The sequence below is a fragment of the Polypterus senegalus genome, chromosome 11 (genome assembly GCF_016835505.1).
Source record: "Polypterus senegalus isolate Bchr_013 chromosome 11, ASM1683550v1, whole genome shotgun sequence".
Lineage (NCBI taxonomy): Eukaryota > Metazoa > Chordata > Cladistia > Polypteriformes > Polypteridae > Polypterus > Polypterus senegalus.
The window spans coordinates 126,976,664-126,991,738 of NC_053164.1; the positions used below are offsets into that span (position 1 = coordinate 126,976,664).

General features: G+C 40.1%; 1 protein-coding gene across 6 annotated transcripts in view; it reads left to right on the forward strand.

The window, feature by feature from the left end:
* Window positions 1-15,075, forward strand: part of sorbs3 (sorbin and SH3 domain containing 3) — a 275,634-nt gene that overhangs the window by 169,731 nt on the left and 90,828 nt on the right. For all 6 annotated transcript variants that reach the window (XM_039769617.1, XM_039769613.1, XM_039769616.1 and 3 more), the window contains one exon: window positions 9,828-9,866. In XM_039769617.1, coding sequence (XP_039625551.1) covers window positions 9,828-9,866 — 39 coding nt within the window. The remainder of the gene's footprint in view (window positions 1-9,827; window positions 9,867-15,075) is intronic.

Below are 15,075 nucleotides of genomic sequence, written 5' to 3' on the forward strand. Positions count from 1 at the left end.
GGACATTTGCTTACCATCACCATACTTTCTGCAATAATTAAATATTTTGGCTTTAATAGCCATCAAAGACTCAACCTCTCCCTGCAAGGAGAATTTAGTTCTGTTGCTGTTTGCCAAGAAACACCTACCCTTTAGTGCCCTGGAAGAATATTGCCTGTTTCTTCTGACACTGCTACACACTGCCCAGTACCTGAGTGTACACCAAGGGTGATCATCTTCAGTCCTGGAAGGCCACAGTGGCTGCAAGTTTTTGTTCCAACCCATTTGCTTAATTAGAAAATAATCCTTGCCAATAATACCATAACTTGTTTGTCTCTGCAATGACTGGTCATTCTAAATTGTAAATTTTCTTTACTTTCTAATGATATTATCTCAATGATTTGAAATCTAAAACAGATTTTTCACTTCTTGTCTTTCTCTTCAGTTTCCTTCTGAGTACTTCATTAAACCAAATACTTTAACAATGAATACACACTGGTATAAATGGAAACAAGCTAAATGGAAAACTGCTGGTTTCTTTGTCATTTGCTAAAAAGGAGCAATTAAAACAGTGAATGTAGTTGTTTAAGACTGAAATAAGCAATTAAGGGTTTATTTAACAAGTGAGACAACTAAAATGAAGAAAAAAAATGTTTCGAATGAACTCCTCGAATGGAGTGTGGCGGCCCCTTTTATAGGGCACCCGGAAGTGCTCCAGGTACTCCAAGACCTTCTTCCAGGTGTGGCAGAAGTGCTGCAACCGAGGGCTCAGCAACTAACTGTCCAGGCGCCTCCTGGCTGTCGCCACGGACCCCAGCAGGATTGAGCTTCTATACTCCAAACCCCCCGCTGTGAGCCAGGGAGGTTGCCCCGGCCATCTGCCACAATATATATGTATATAATATGTTAATAATAATAATATATATACACACACACACACACGCATGCACTATATGGCCTCCAAATTATTGTGTTCATGGTTCTCATGTATAACACTGTGTGTAGAATTCACACAAAATCATGGAGTATGGACAAAACTGGAAATGTGCATACTCACAAAAATATCTAGGTGCATTAAACTCTGTGTACGCCAAGTTCCACACTGCCCCTTTATAAATCTCAATGAACATGAAATTTAATGCACGTGCATGCACCTACAACCCCACCCTGATCCCTGCCAGAATTTTGCATATTTAAATATGCATATCATTATAAGTAGCCCCTTCTGTTCAGTATTTTGTTACATAGATAGATAGATAGATAGATAGATAGATAGATAGATAGATAGATAGATAGATAGATACAGTGGTGTGAAAAACTATTTGCCCCCTTCCTGATTTCTTATTCTTTTGCATGTTTGTCACATAAAATGTTTCTGATCATCAAACACATTTAACCATTAGTCAAATATAACACAAGTAAACACAAAATGCAGTTTTTAAATGATGGTTTTTATTATTTAGGGAGAAAAAATCCAAACCTACATGGCCCTGTGTGAAAAGTAATTGCCCCTTGTTAAAAATAACCTAACTGTGGTGTATCACACCTGAGTTCAATTTCCGTAGCCACCCCCAGGCCTGATTACTGCCACACCTGTTTTAATCAAGAAATCACTTAAATAGGAGCTGCCTGACACAGAGAAGTAGACCAAAAGCACCTCAAAAGCTAGACATCATGCCAAGATCCAAAGAAATTCAGGAATAAATGAGAACAGAAGTAATTGAGATCTATCAGTCTGGTAAAGGTTATAAAGCCATTTCTAAAGCTTTGGGACTCCAGCGAACCACAGTGAGAGCCATTATCCACAAATGGCAAAACAAGGAACAGTGGTGAACCTTCCCAGGAGTGGCCGGCCGACCAAAATTACCCCAAGAGCGCAGAGACGACTCATCCGAGAGGTCACAAAAGACCCCAGGACAACATCTAAAGAACTGCAGGCCTCACTTGCCTCAATTAAGGTCAGTGTTGACGACTCCACCATAAGTAAGGGACTGGGCAAAAACGGCCTTCATGGCAGATTTCCAAGACGCAAGCCACTGTTAAGCAAAAAGAACATTAGGGCTCATCTCAATTTTGCTAAAAAACATCTAAATGACTGCCAAGACTTTTGGGAAAATACCTTGTGGACTGATGAGACAAAAGTTGAACTTTTTGGAAGGCAAATCTGGCGTAAAAGGAACACAGCATTTCAGAAAAAGAACATCATACCAACAGTAAAATATGGTGGTGGTAGTGTGATGGTCTGGGGTTGTTTTGCTGCTTCAGGACCTGGAAGACTTGCTGTGATAGATGGAACCATGAATTCTACTGTCTACCAAAAAATCCTGAAGGAGAATGTCTGGTCATCTGTTCGTCAACTCAAGCTGAAGCGATCTTGGGTGCTGCAACAGGACAATGACCCAAAACACACCAGCAAATCCACCTCTGAATGGCTGAAGAAAAACAAAATGAAGACTTTGGAGTGGCCTAGTCAAAGTCCTGACATGAATCCAATTGAGATGCTATGGCATGACCTTAAAAAGGCGGTTCATGCTAGAAAACCCTCAAATAAAGCTGAATTACAACAATTCTGCAAAGATGAGTGGGCCAAAATCCCTCCAGAGCGCTGTTAAAGACTCACTGCAAGTTATCGCAAACGCTTGATTGCAGTTATTGCTGCTAAGGGTGGCCCAACCAGTTATTAGGTTCAGGGGGCAATTACTTTTTCACACAGGGCCTTGTAGGTTTGGATTTTTTTTCTCCCTAAATAATAAAAAACATCATTTAAAAACTGCATTTTGTGTTTACTTGTGTTATATTTGACTAATGGTTAAATGTTTTTGATGATCAGAAACATTTTGTGTGACAAACTGTGACGATGTGGGTTCTGGCTCCACTGCTAGCTCATCCCACCGCTTCCACCAAATGTGACGATGTGGGTTCTGGCTCCACACTCCCTTTGATGTTTGGGAACCCTTGAACCCAACACCGTCGATAATGTTGCCGAGTGAGCTAGTCAATGGAGGCAAATAAACAATTGAGCAAGGGGTGGTATACAAAAAGTGCAATAGTGCTTTTATTAAAAGCAGTCAACAAAACAAAAACAGTATTCAAATAAATAGTGCAGTTCTTCATATTCATTAAATAAATAAATAATCCATTAAATGAACATGTGGAGGTTAAAACTCAATAGAAAAAAAACAATCCTTTAAAATCGGAGGTTAAAATCTTCTCTTGGAAGCAGTCTTAAAACCAACAAACAAATCTGGTGCTCTTCGGTTAGCGTCTCACCTGCTAATCCCGTTTGGGCATCGCAGCAGGCAAGACGCTCTCTGCAGCTGCCCTCCTGAAACACACGCACGAGACTGGAGACCTCCCGATCCCTGGCTTCGGTATGGCACTCATCCCAGTCCCGGAGAACTTGGTTTCCCACCAACGGCCAGGTCGCCCACGTTGGGGATTCCATCACCAAGTCTCCGACTTCCGCTGCCTTTTCATGGCCTCTCTGCGGCCCGTCGCTTTCACCTTGTCACTCCCGCTACCAGATCACTCAGCGGGAGCGACATCTACACAAACACCTGGGTGTCGGCCTAACACCCAGCTTCCTCGCAGCTGCCCACGAGCGCTCGATCGCGTGCTCACCACACGCTCCGCGTGTCCGTCTCTCTCCTGCACCGCTTGCTTCCACGCTCCCTGTAACCTCCGTCCTCTCCTTTCCTTTCTCTCCAATCGATTCTCCCTCTTCGAACGTTTCTTTCTTTTCTCCCCAACCGACTTGCGCTTCTTTTAAAAACGTGAGGGGCCATCACAGCTGCAGCATTAGCCACGGGAGCAATCACGAATGTGGGCAGTTCCTCACCTGTGCACACGGTGAGAAACGCCCACATCGACGACTGCCCCGCGGCTCGCTACAACAACGCCCCCCTCACGAAGCCGCCTCGGTGCGGTGATTATTTATTTAAAATCAATGGCCTTTTCTCCACGAGCTGTGGACCCATAACACCACACAAACATGCAAAAGAATAAGAAATCAGGAAGGGGGCAAATAGTTTTTCACACCACTGTAGATAGATAGATAGATATTTTATTAATCCCAAGGGGAAATTCACATAATCCAGCAGCAGTATACTGATACAAAAAAAAACAATATTAAATTAAAGAGTAATAAAAATCATGTAAAAACAGACAATAACTTTGAGTAATGTTCGCATTTACTCCCACGGGTGGAATTGAAGAGTCGCATACTGTGGGGGAGGAACGATCTCCTCAGTCTGTCAGTGGAGCAGGACAGTGACAAAAGTCTGTCGCTGAAGCTACTCCTCTGCCTGGAGATGACACTGTTAAGTGGATGCAGTGGATTCTTCATGATTGACAGGAGTTTGCTTAGTGCCCGTTGCTCTGCTACAGATGTTAAACTGTCAAGCTTTATTCCTACAATAGAGCCTGCTTTCCTAACAAGTTTGTCCAGGCATGAGACGTCCTTCTTCTTTATGCTGCCTTCTTTTAAAAAGAGAAAAGACAATGGCAAAAGCTTGTGGAAAAAAGAAGAATTTTAGCGAGTGTGATCTGGAGCAAGGGAAAACGTACTATTTGTTGGCTGAAGCATTGGTGTAAGCAACAAAAGGAAGTTGATGGAGTGATATTGTGTGGCACAGACACTCAAAGGATAAAGTTCAGAAAGTTGCACAGTGCCTAAAAGCAACAAGAAGTGGTCAGATATAAAAGTCAACATGAAAAGGCAAGTTGCAGCCCACCGTCTGTTTATTCTGTTTCAGACAATTCTGTATTACACCAGCTGACCCCCATGCCGAGGACACCAATGTAGGCGGTGATGGTGCTTCTGTACTCAGCACATCTTCGGGCACTGGCTGTGCACACACCTCTGCCTTGGAAACCACTGGCGACCATCTGGCTGTGTGCTGACAAATTTTGTTATGGAGTCACAAAATGCAATAGTGGATGCTGTAAGAGATGTGGCCAAGGAACTAAGTAATATAAGGGCTGTACTGTGTGATATTGACCACAAATTCAATAAAAAAAAAATGCTGCATCTGATTACCTGTTGTAACACTGTCTGATTTGGCAGATCATTTGGTGGGTCAGGGTCAGTCAGGTTCATTATACCGCATCTTTTCAGGTATGGGCAAGCCACGACTATGTGTCACAATATGCAGCACGCTACATGCTTGCACAATACAACACACTTTCTTTGGTCTATAGAGCAGCAAATTAATGGAGTGGAAATGCTTTGTATTTACATAAGCAAATTCATTCTCTGAAGGCTATTTTATAGTGTAGTGCCACAACAGATACATTCTCTGCTCTTTACATGATCTCATTGTGGTGAGTCGCTATCCTTATAAGGACTGCTTGTCTTTTGCCGCACTAGTTGGAAAAAGTACCTGCAACTGTGCAGAGATGACATTTTTTTATAGGCTCTCCATGATGTAATGCGAGCTCATTCTTTTGGTGATTTATCCCTAGCTGATCTAACTTATCCAGTGCTGTTGCAATTGCAATATGTGTGCAGTTGACAACTCTGATTACATTTAGGAAACTGGATGTTGCTGCGAATTGCGCTTTGATATTTCCCAGTTCAACCACAGTGTAAGGAAATCTTATATATCTGGATTACAAGCAGATAATACCATTCTATACAGCTGGCATGGTGTGACTCAGTGATGTTTGTGAAATACCTGATCAGGTATTTCTGTGGCTAAGGGTGTACTCACGCTAGGCATGTTTGTTCAGTACTGTGCCCAAGCGTGATTGTCCTTCTCCCAGTTCCCCACTGGCCTGCATTCATACTGCACTTAACATTCCAGGCCCAGGCACGCTTTTGTCACAACCATGCAACTTTGTGTAAAGCCAAAACAAGATTCGAACATGGAGAGACAGCATGCATGTCAAAATGATTTTACTTATTTTGTGGTTGTTTTGGAGTTGTGTAGGGTAGGATAATGCTCTACAGAGATTTGCTGTTAATCGTGCTTCATATATGAGAAGCTTTTTATGGTGATAAATGATGTTAAGGGAGGAATTTGCAGCTTTTCTTGCCAACTACAATTCACGTTCATGTGTGAGGTAAGAATAAAAACCCTCTTTTAACTCAAAAGATATTGAATGAAATGAGAATTGCATTATCTGACTTGTCACATCATTGACATCATGTGTATTTTCCATGCACATTTAGCGAACACACTGTTCCCAAATGCTACTGAACCGTGCTAAGGCCCACTTTTTCCAATTGGGCCAGGGCATGGCACAGTTGGCCCAGCACAGAGTGATCACACTAGTCGAACGAACTAGACTTTGTTGGGTTACATGCGGACAAATGTGCCTGGGCATGGAATGAATTGCCAGTGTGAGTACACCCGAGGGTGAACAAAACCTGCAAAGGAGCAGGTAGAGCCCAATTTCTCAAAGAATGCCTCTGTAAAGCCGGCACCAATGTAGCACACAGCTCCAAGAGTATAGCTCTTGGAAATTGAAATTGGCTCAGAGGCTAGTCATCATCATCTATACACCCTGTCTTCTAACAACTCTAAAACTGCTATGGTATTTAGAAAAGTTTGGCCATTCCGTGAACCATTATATTGTTACAGAATGATTACAATTGGGTGAATTTAATTTCTAAATGACATGCAATTAATTTAGGTGTATTTCATAACACTCACATCAAGAATGTGAATATGAAAAAAGGGACACCACACAAAAACAGTACCAGTGCTTTGATGCTGGGTGCCGCCTGTTTGCAAAACCAAACAGAAACGTATAGTGTGAGGCTGCCGTGAAAATGTGTTTGACTTTATGCCAAGTTTAGCTTTTATACATCTCAAAGTGTGCATGAAAACAGGAATACGCAATATTTTTGTGCGTACACAACATTTATACATGAGGTCCCAGGTGTTTCAGCCACCCCATTGTTAACAGATGCATAAAATCAAAAACATAGTATATAACCCAATTAAATAACTTTAAGATGAATTGGAACACCAATTGTGAGCCATATCTTCTTTTCCAACATCATCACAAATTCCCACAAACACACTCCAAAATCTTGTGCAAAGCCTTCCCAGAAAAATGAAGGCTTTTATATTTGCAAAGGGATGGGGCAACTTCATAGGAATGATAAATATTATTGCAGGCAAGACTGGGATATGGAAAGCAGTATAAGAGGTGATACAGCATGTAAAAAAGCAAGAGAGGTCAAAGTGTCAACTCATCTCATCTCCTCACACATGTGTATTGTTCATCTCCAAGCAGTAGTCTGTCTGAGACAGACAGCTCTAATGGTGTCTTCTCTCTTTCTTTAATGTCAAATACAAAACTAATTCTAAATTCTATTTACCTTGGAAGTTGGATGTCAGTTCTGGGAATGACATCACACCTGAGTTGACCATGTTCCATTAAACCATTTGGAAAAACCTTTGTTGTACTTGCTCTGAATAAATAATAGTTGATAACAACACATTGCATGGTATTTTGCATTTCCAATCACCATAACAGTACTGTGTGTATGAGTGATGTAGGCATACACAAATAGAATTGCTAATAAACAGTATAATATTACAAAATATACATTTTGAATTGACGTCATTATCTGAAGTTGGATAAAATTGGACATGACAGACCAGCCCCAAGTTTCTGAGTTGGAAATCCAACTAAAGGGTTTGGTTCAGTTGAACATTCTGACTAGGAACTTGGAAATTTCAACATCCCACTTCAAATGGAATGCAGAATCAGTATAGACCCTATTTAAGGTACATAGTGTTAAAGAATGAAAATACTATAGACCAATAAATATTAAAATAAACACCATCATTTTTACATGAATGTAAAAGAACACTTTTTAACTCTTTGAGGGCTGTATATTTTTTTTCAAAAAATGCAGTTTTCTGAAAAGCACACAAAGCAGCAGTTTCACATGTAAATCAACATAAAATGTTTGTTTCTGTGTGCTGTGGCCACCAGTTTGCCGTCTCTTGTGGCTGGAGCCACTCATGGGCAGCATGATGGCTGGCGGGGGTGAGCGGCAGGCTTGGCTGCCATGTTGTCCTTGTCTGGTAGGAGGCTTTGGCGGCGGTGGCAGTCATGGTTGCAGTGCAGTGCAATCTGGTTTGTACCTCTTGTCATTTTGACACGAACGTGTTCAGCACCACGATCAGCTGAGGACCGATCAGCTGATGCAGGTACCTCACTTTTGTTTTTGATCTCAATCTCCAGATCACATGCATAAAAATTGGAGTTCAAAAAGTCAGAGTACAATTGAGTGATAATGTGCAAAACGTCATCCACCGAGTATTTTCGCTTTGATTTCTCACCAGATGATGATATAATTTTTGCTGCAGTTTGCTATTCACTACTCACTCAAGCATAGGGAATCTCGGTCAGACCAACCAAGCTAACTTTCCTTCTACCAAAGAGAGTCCAACTAAAATGTAATGGCAGGTTTTGTTATTGCTTACCGTTGATTACCATCCTCAACCCGTCCTGTTGACATCCGCCCTAAAAGAGTTAATATATCTCAATGTGTCCCCCATGTGTAACATTTACAGACATAAAAATGGGTCTTTCTGTTTTCCTGTATCTCATCAGCCCTTTCAGCTGTAAAGACTGTGTGGTATATGGCTGGCCAGTCATCCCGGCCAATACCCCCAGGCCGCCAGATGGAGCTCTCCCTGCAGCATGGAGGGGCCCCAAAGACCAGCAGGGAATCCTGGACAATGGAGTTTTTATCCACAACACTGCTGGATACCGTGGGGGCCACTAGAGGACGCTGCAAGAAGGAACGAAGGATATTTTCCCAACGCCCCGGAAGTACGTCCGAGTCACATGGACAAGGGGAATGATGTGCTTCCGGGGTGAAGAAGAGGACTTTTTATCTGACCCAGAAGTGATAAGTAATCATGGACTGAAGGATGGGAAACACTTCCGGGTCAGGGACTATAAAGGACTATGGGAAATCCCCAGACAGGGTGCTGAGCTGGGTGGAAGGGTGGCAACGCGTCTGGGAGTGGAGGATTGTTTATTAGTGATTTGTATTGTGATTTATGAGTATTGTGGAGAGGAAGGGTGCTTTGTGCACTGTGCAGTATAAATAAAGTCAACTTTTGGACTTGTACCACGTGTCTGACGTCTTGGACAAGGGTCAAGGGAGCAGTAGCACCCCCAATCTGTCACAACTGTTACTCCTGTGATTTATCTTTCTTATAGAATGTTGACGTTAGATATTTTCACCATTCAAAATGGTATTTAAGAAATCCAGCAGTGTTGCTTCTGAAATTCTAGGTGATCATCCCAACATCATTTGCCTTTGACATCTTGTGAGTTTAAATAAATAAATAGTTCCACAATGTCTCCACAAATAGATTACAGCATATTATTTAGTATTAACCAAACTTTCTTTTTTTTTCTTTTAACACACATATATACGAGTACAGTATGATGCATTTGAAAAGTGATTATTTTGAAATGTTTATCTTTTTTAACTCAATCAGAGGCAGTATTCATAGCTTTCTGTTTAAATTGCCAAATCTACTGGACTCTAGGTGTGAGCCTGATGACAGGGACCATCTGTTTTTAATCACTTGTTCTGGCCACATGCCAGTCTGTCTCCATGCTTTCAGACAGGATGGACTCAGATATGCAGGCCTGCGTGGGACTGCCATTCAAACTGCCTGGCAGCAGGGAGCAGATGGTTCATAGGGCTGGGTGCTGGGGTGGGGTGTAATGTTGTGTGTACTTGCTACTTACAAGTTATATGTGAATCTATGCTTAATATTTTTATTTTTTAATTATATATGGTAAACATGAAAATATGTGGTATTCCAATACATTTTTTCTAAAATCCTTCTTTTTTATTTTAGAGCTGGACTTTGATTGCGGAAGACCTATTTTTCCTGATGGTAAGTTACATAATTTTGGAAAAAGAAATTGTAAATCACAGAGATACCACACTATGCTTTGAGAAATGTACCTTTTGAAGTCATCTTCATACAGGAGGTCACTGACGTGTTATTTTTTCTTAACTATGGGTTAACTGCTAAATCTAGAGTGGAAAGTTAAAGCAAATAATCAGAAATTGAATTTCTGAATAGGCAGGAGGATTCCTGTGAATAATCTCTCCAGATGTACTTAAGTAAACCATGAGGAGGTTTACGATTATCAGTGTCAGGTACAAGCAACATTCATCAGGTATTTGGATTCTGGGAGTAAGAATGGTCTCTTCCTGTCAATCTGCAAAATGAAAATATATACTGCGTTTTAATATCCATCCATTATCCAACCCGCTATATCCTAACTACAGGGCAACGGGGGTCTGCTGGAACCAATCCCAGCCAACACAGGGCACAAGGCAGGGTGCCAGCCCACCATAGGGCATGCACACACACACACTAGGGACAATTTAGAATCACCAATGCACCAACCTGCATGTCTTTGGACTGTGAGAGGAAACCGGAGTACCCAGAGGAGACTCATGCAGACACGGGGAGAACATGCAAACTCCCGGCAGGGAGGACCCGGGAAGCAAACCTAACTCCTAACTGCGAGGCAACAGTGCTACCACTGCGCCACCATGCCACCCATATGTCAATATGTGAAAGAAATATGCAAGATGCAATAGGGGGTTAGAAAAACAGCTTGAACTCCTTCTATTTCAAATATCAATCAATCAATCAATTAACATTTATTTATATAGCACATATTCATACAAAAAAAATGTAGCTCAAAGTGCTTTACAAAATGAATAGAAAAATAGAAGACACAATAAAAAATAAACATAAGTCAACATTAATTAACATAGAATAAGAGTAAGGTCCGATGGCCAGGGTGGACAGAAAAAACAAAAAAAAACTCCAAAGGCTGGAGAAAAAAATAAAATCTGTAGGGTTTCCAGACCAAGAGACCACCCAGTCCCCTCTGGGCAATCTACCTAACATAAATCAAACAGTCCTCTTTGTATTTAGGGTTTTCATGGAAGGACCTGATGATGATGGTCATGTAGACTTCTGGCTTTCAGTCCATCAATGTTGGTGCATCATGATGCTTTCAGTAGGTGTTGGTGGCGCAGGCCGCCACCACAAAGAAACCGGAAAAAGAAACAGAAGAGAGAAATATCACTGAGGGAAAATAAAAACTAACAAAAGAACCATCTTGAACTCCTTCTATTTCAAATATCATTGAAGAAAAATAAAAATCTAACAAAAGAACCAACTTGATCTTCTATTTTAAATTACATTGAGGAAAAACAAAATGCTATCAAAAGATCATTTTACCAGCTTCTATAACAATATTGAAAAATTGGGTATTGGGATGCTTTTCTCTTTCTTTACCCTTGTAGGAATGATCTTGTCCCTGGTTCATCGGGCTATTGAATTTTGAAGGCAGTTTTTAATTAGAATTGTCATTGAGCTGAGGCAGAATTAAAAGTCCTGGTTCTAGTGAAAGTTGGAATTTCATTTTCTCTTGAGTAGTAGGGTGTTGTACAATGTTAGCCATTATTGATGCAGTGAGAAGTCAAGTAAATGACACCTTTTATTCGCTAACTGAACAGATACAATATGCAAGCTTTTGAGGCAGCCTGAAGAAGGAGCCGTACTTGCCTCAAAAGCTTGCATGTTGTAATCAGTTCAGTTAGCGAATAAAAGGGGTCATTTTGCTTGACTTCTCATTGCATCTTCATTTGAGATAGAACAAACATGCATGCTAAATATCCACAGAGAAAGCTCTCTTTTTCCCTTGCTTCCCATATTTTGAGTTTACTTCTCATAGAAATATACTTATAGTCATAATTGTAGCAATATGTACAGCCTTATAAGAATGGGCCTCCCGGGTGGCACTGCTGCCTGGGATAAAAGGAGCCCAAATTATAGTAAAATAATACTTTGATTAGCAAAACATTAAGACACAATGAGCAAAGAGAGTACATACATTGCACAGAAAAATAACTCAAAAGAGAAAGACATCTCTTCGGCTTCACTATGCATCTTGACAGATCGACTTAACAGATCGAGTTAAAGCCAACAGTCTCACTTCTCCTTTGTTCTCTCAACAAAATCCTGCTTGTTTTCCCTGTTTACCAGCAAACGTTTGGCACAACTCACATTTTGACTTAATGCACAATGTTCTTGTATCAGAGGGTAGAAATTCATCTCTCTAGACTGGGTTGCCATAGAATAACATCTGGGGTAGTAAGGTATATGAATGTCCTGTAAAGTCCAAAGCCTTTAATCCATACCATTCACTGTTCCTCTACTCACTCAGCAAGCACAAGATAGTTTTAAGACACGGTGTTTATCCATAAAAGCTCCCTGGGTACAATCTACATTCTATAAGATTTTAGCCGATGCCACATCATAGTCATATATCACATTTTGCTTACTCTGATGTCTTACAGAGAGTATGATGTATGTTGAGATATTTTCCTGTGTCCTTTTCCTATTTTAGAATTGGGTTCATGTGCCACTGACTTTTTCTTTTTGTTTTGACATCTCCATGAAGTAGATAATAGAATAGAAGCAACCAAAAGATAGATGTAGTGAAAAGCCAGGCAAAGATGGCCCAGAGTTTTCTTTTAGTAAAGTATGCACTAACAAACAGGATTTATTTTGTTTTTGTCAACACACTCTCACTCATCCCTGGGTAGCAAAACCATAGTAACCATAAATAAACTTAAATAAACTTAAACTGGGTAATTTAATAAATAAAACAAATACATTCCTCCTAAATTAGAATCATCATCGGGAGGAACTGAGACTCAAGAGACACAAATAATAGATCAGAAAAAATGTTAATTAATCCCAGGTCAAAACACCCTCATAGTCAAGTGCTTGTTGCTCAAAAAAGATGATTTCTGGATCCAGGGAAGTACTTATGGTGGCGTGACCCAACAGTAGCACTAACAATACAGTATACCAAGAAGCGTGGCAAAGAAATTTCCAAAAAAGATTGGTACTTTCAAAGGCAAACAGAATCATTCACTCCATCTCCTAACATGACTATAATGATAGAGCGGTGATGAGCAAATTCTGCTGAATTTGCTTCATCTCGAGTTCAACAAAATCGCAGAAATCTTTACAAAACTAAGTAAAATGCACTGAAGTCAATGGGGAAGGAGAATAGGAACTAGTTTTGATTGGAATAAAATGGAGCAATGGTTTTGAAAGTGTCTGTAAGGACTAGGTGAACATCTGCCAACTATGCTGGACTGATTATTGTGGCCAAAAATGTGACCTGAACTGTGATGTACCAGTAGTAACCATTGTATCACTCTACCTTCCTGATATAAAATGAATATAATTAAATATCAGAACATTAAAACACTGGCAGACAGGAAGAATGAATTTACTAAGACCCCTACACAATCAATAGCAGGCAGTCACCTCTTTCGAACCAAACAGTACAGTTTTTTGTTTTTTTTTACCCTGACACTTTTGCTTGTTCATTGCCACTGCTCCAGAATAAGCACAACATTAAAGCACATGAATTCTTCAGTTCTTCTGTTTGCATCAACTGCAGAGCACTCTGGGTAATATTATTAAAGGGGTAGACTCATAAGTTGCACAAAGGTTACAAACAAGTCCATATGAAAAGACATTACCTGTAAGACATGACATATTTCCAGTTTCCTTGTACCTACATGATTTGTGTTTAAGGATATTTTCATGTTTTTCAAGAGTTTATAGCCCACTGATAGGATCAGCATTATATTCTCGAACTGCTACAGCCCTGTGATGTCATGACTGGCCTCGCAAAGCATCATGGGGCACTAGAAAAAAAATATCTATGCCAGCTTCACAGCAAAATTCCAGGAAAATATTCAGAGATCAAGGTTGTCAGCGAGACATCATATTCGATGCAAGAAATGATTTTGTGAATTTTGCTGATCAACTCTAATATAGAGATTGACAGATATCTATATATATATATATATATATATATATATATATATATATATATATCATCCATCCATCAATTATCCAATACGCTATATCCTAACTACAGGGTCACGGGGGTCTGCTGGAGCCAATCCCAGCCAACACAGTGCGCAAGGCAGGAAACAAACCCTGAGCAGGGTGCCAGCCCACAGCAGGATATATATATTATGTGTGACATAAAATGTTTCTCTACAGTTCCTGTGAAGAGACATGTTTATTGAAGAAACCTGTATAAAGGTTTTTATCCTCATAAGGATTTAATAAATATATACCATTTTTTAGAAATAATTATTTTAGCTAGTTGTTCTGGTCTCCTGATTGAGAATCGCATTTATGAATAATATTCTCTGTCTGTATGTATACAACAAGCATAGCAATTGTTAAATGAAAGGAAATTGGAAAGTTGTTAGAGTTTTGCTCCTAATTTGCCTTTGCTTAATGGATGAAGTAATATGCTGTCATCGTTGCAATGACTACTTGGTCAATACTAAATCATTATATACTCTGTTGAAAAGCTAAGGGTATTGAATGGCAAGTTTAAGATATTTCTAAAGAATAAGTTCATCTTTTTGACTGTACTAATTTTATGGAAAGAGAAAAGTAACAAATGGTAAATAGGCAATATTACATGTATAATAATTTACTAGTGTAAAAAATAACAGGTTTAGTCATTTTGCTTCAGTGTGTAATCATGGATCTTTATCAGTGATGGATTTTGTAGAAACATAATTTTTTTTTGTAATATGACTTAAGCCTTGTTGGGGATGAGTGACTGACCAAGTCCAAAGAAACATTGGAGTGCCAACCTGGCCACTCCATTTAATTGCAAAATTAAACACAAATCAAACAAAATAAACAGGTGCTCGATGTCACAAGTAGGGAAACAGCAAACAAAAGAATTATGCCAAGGGTCTGTCCATCCTGTAGAGCTCCTTCTTGTAGTAGGCTCAGGTCAAAACTGAGACACCTCCTGCTGGGAATGATTGCCTTTATATGATTTGGACCAAAAGGGCTGCTGCATCTAAAAGCTGTAAGGGAAGGGTCAGTCACCGTCATGGGGCATCTTCTCAGAACTGCAAAGGGAAGTGACAAGACTGGTAGCAATAGTGGCCCCTCTTGTCACAGAGTGGTATTGCATACCTGATCCGGGCTAATAAGGTGAACCATGAATGTGCAT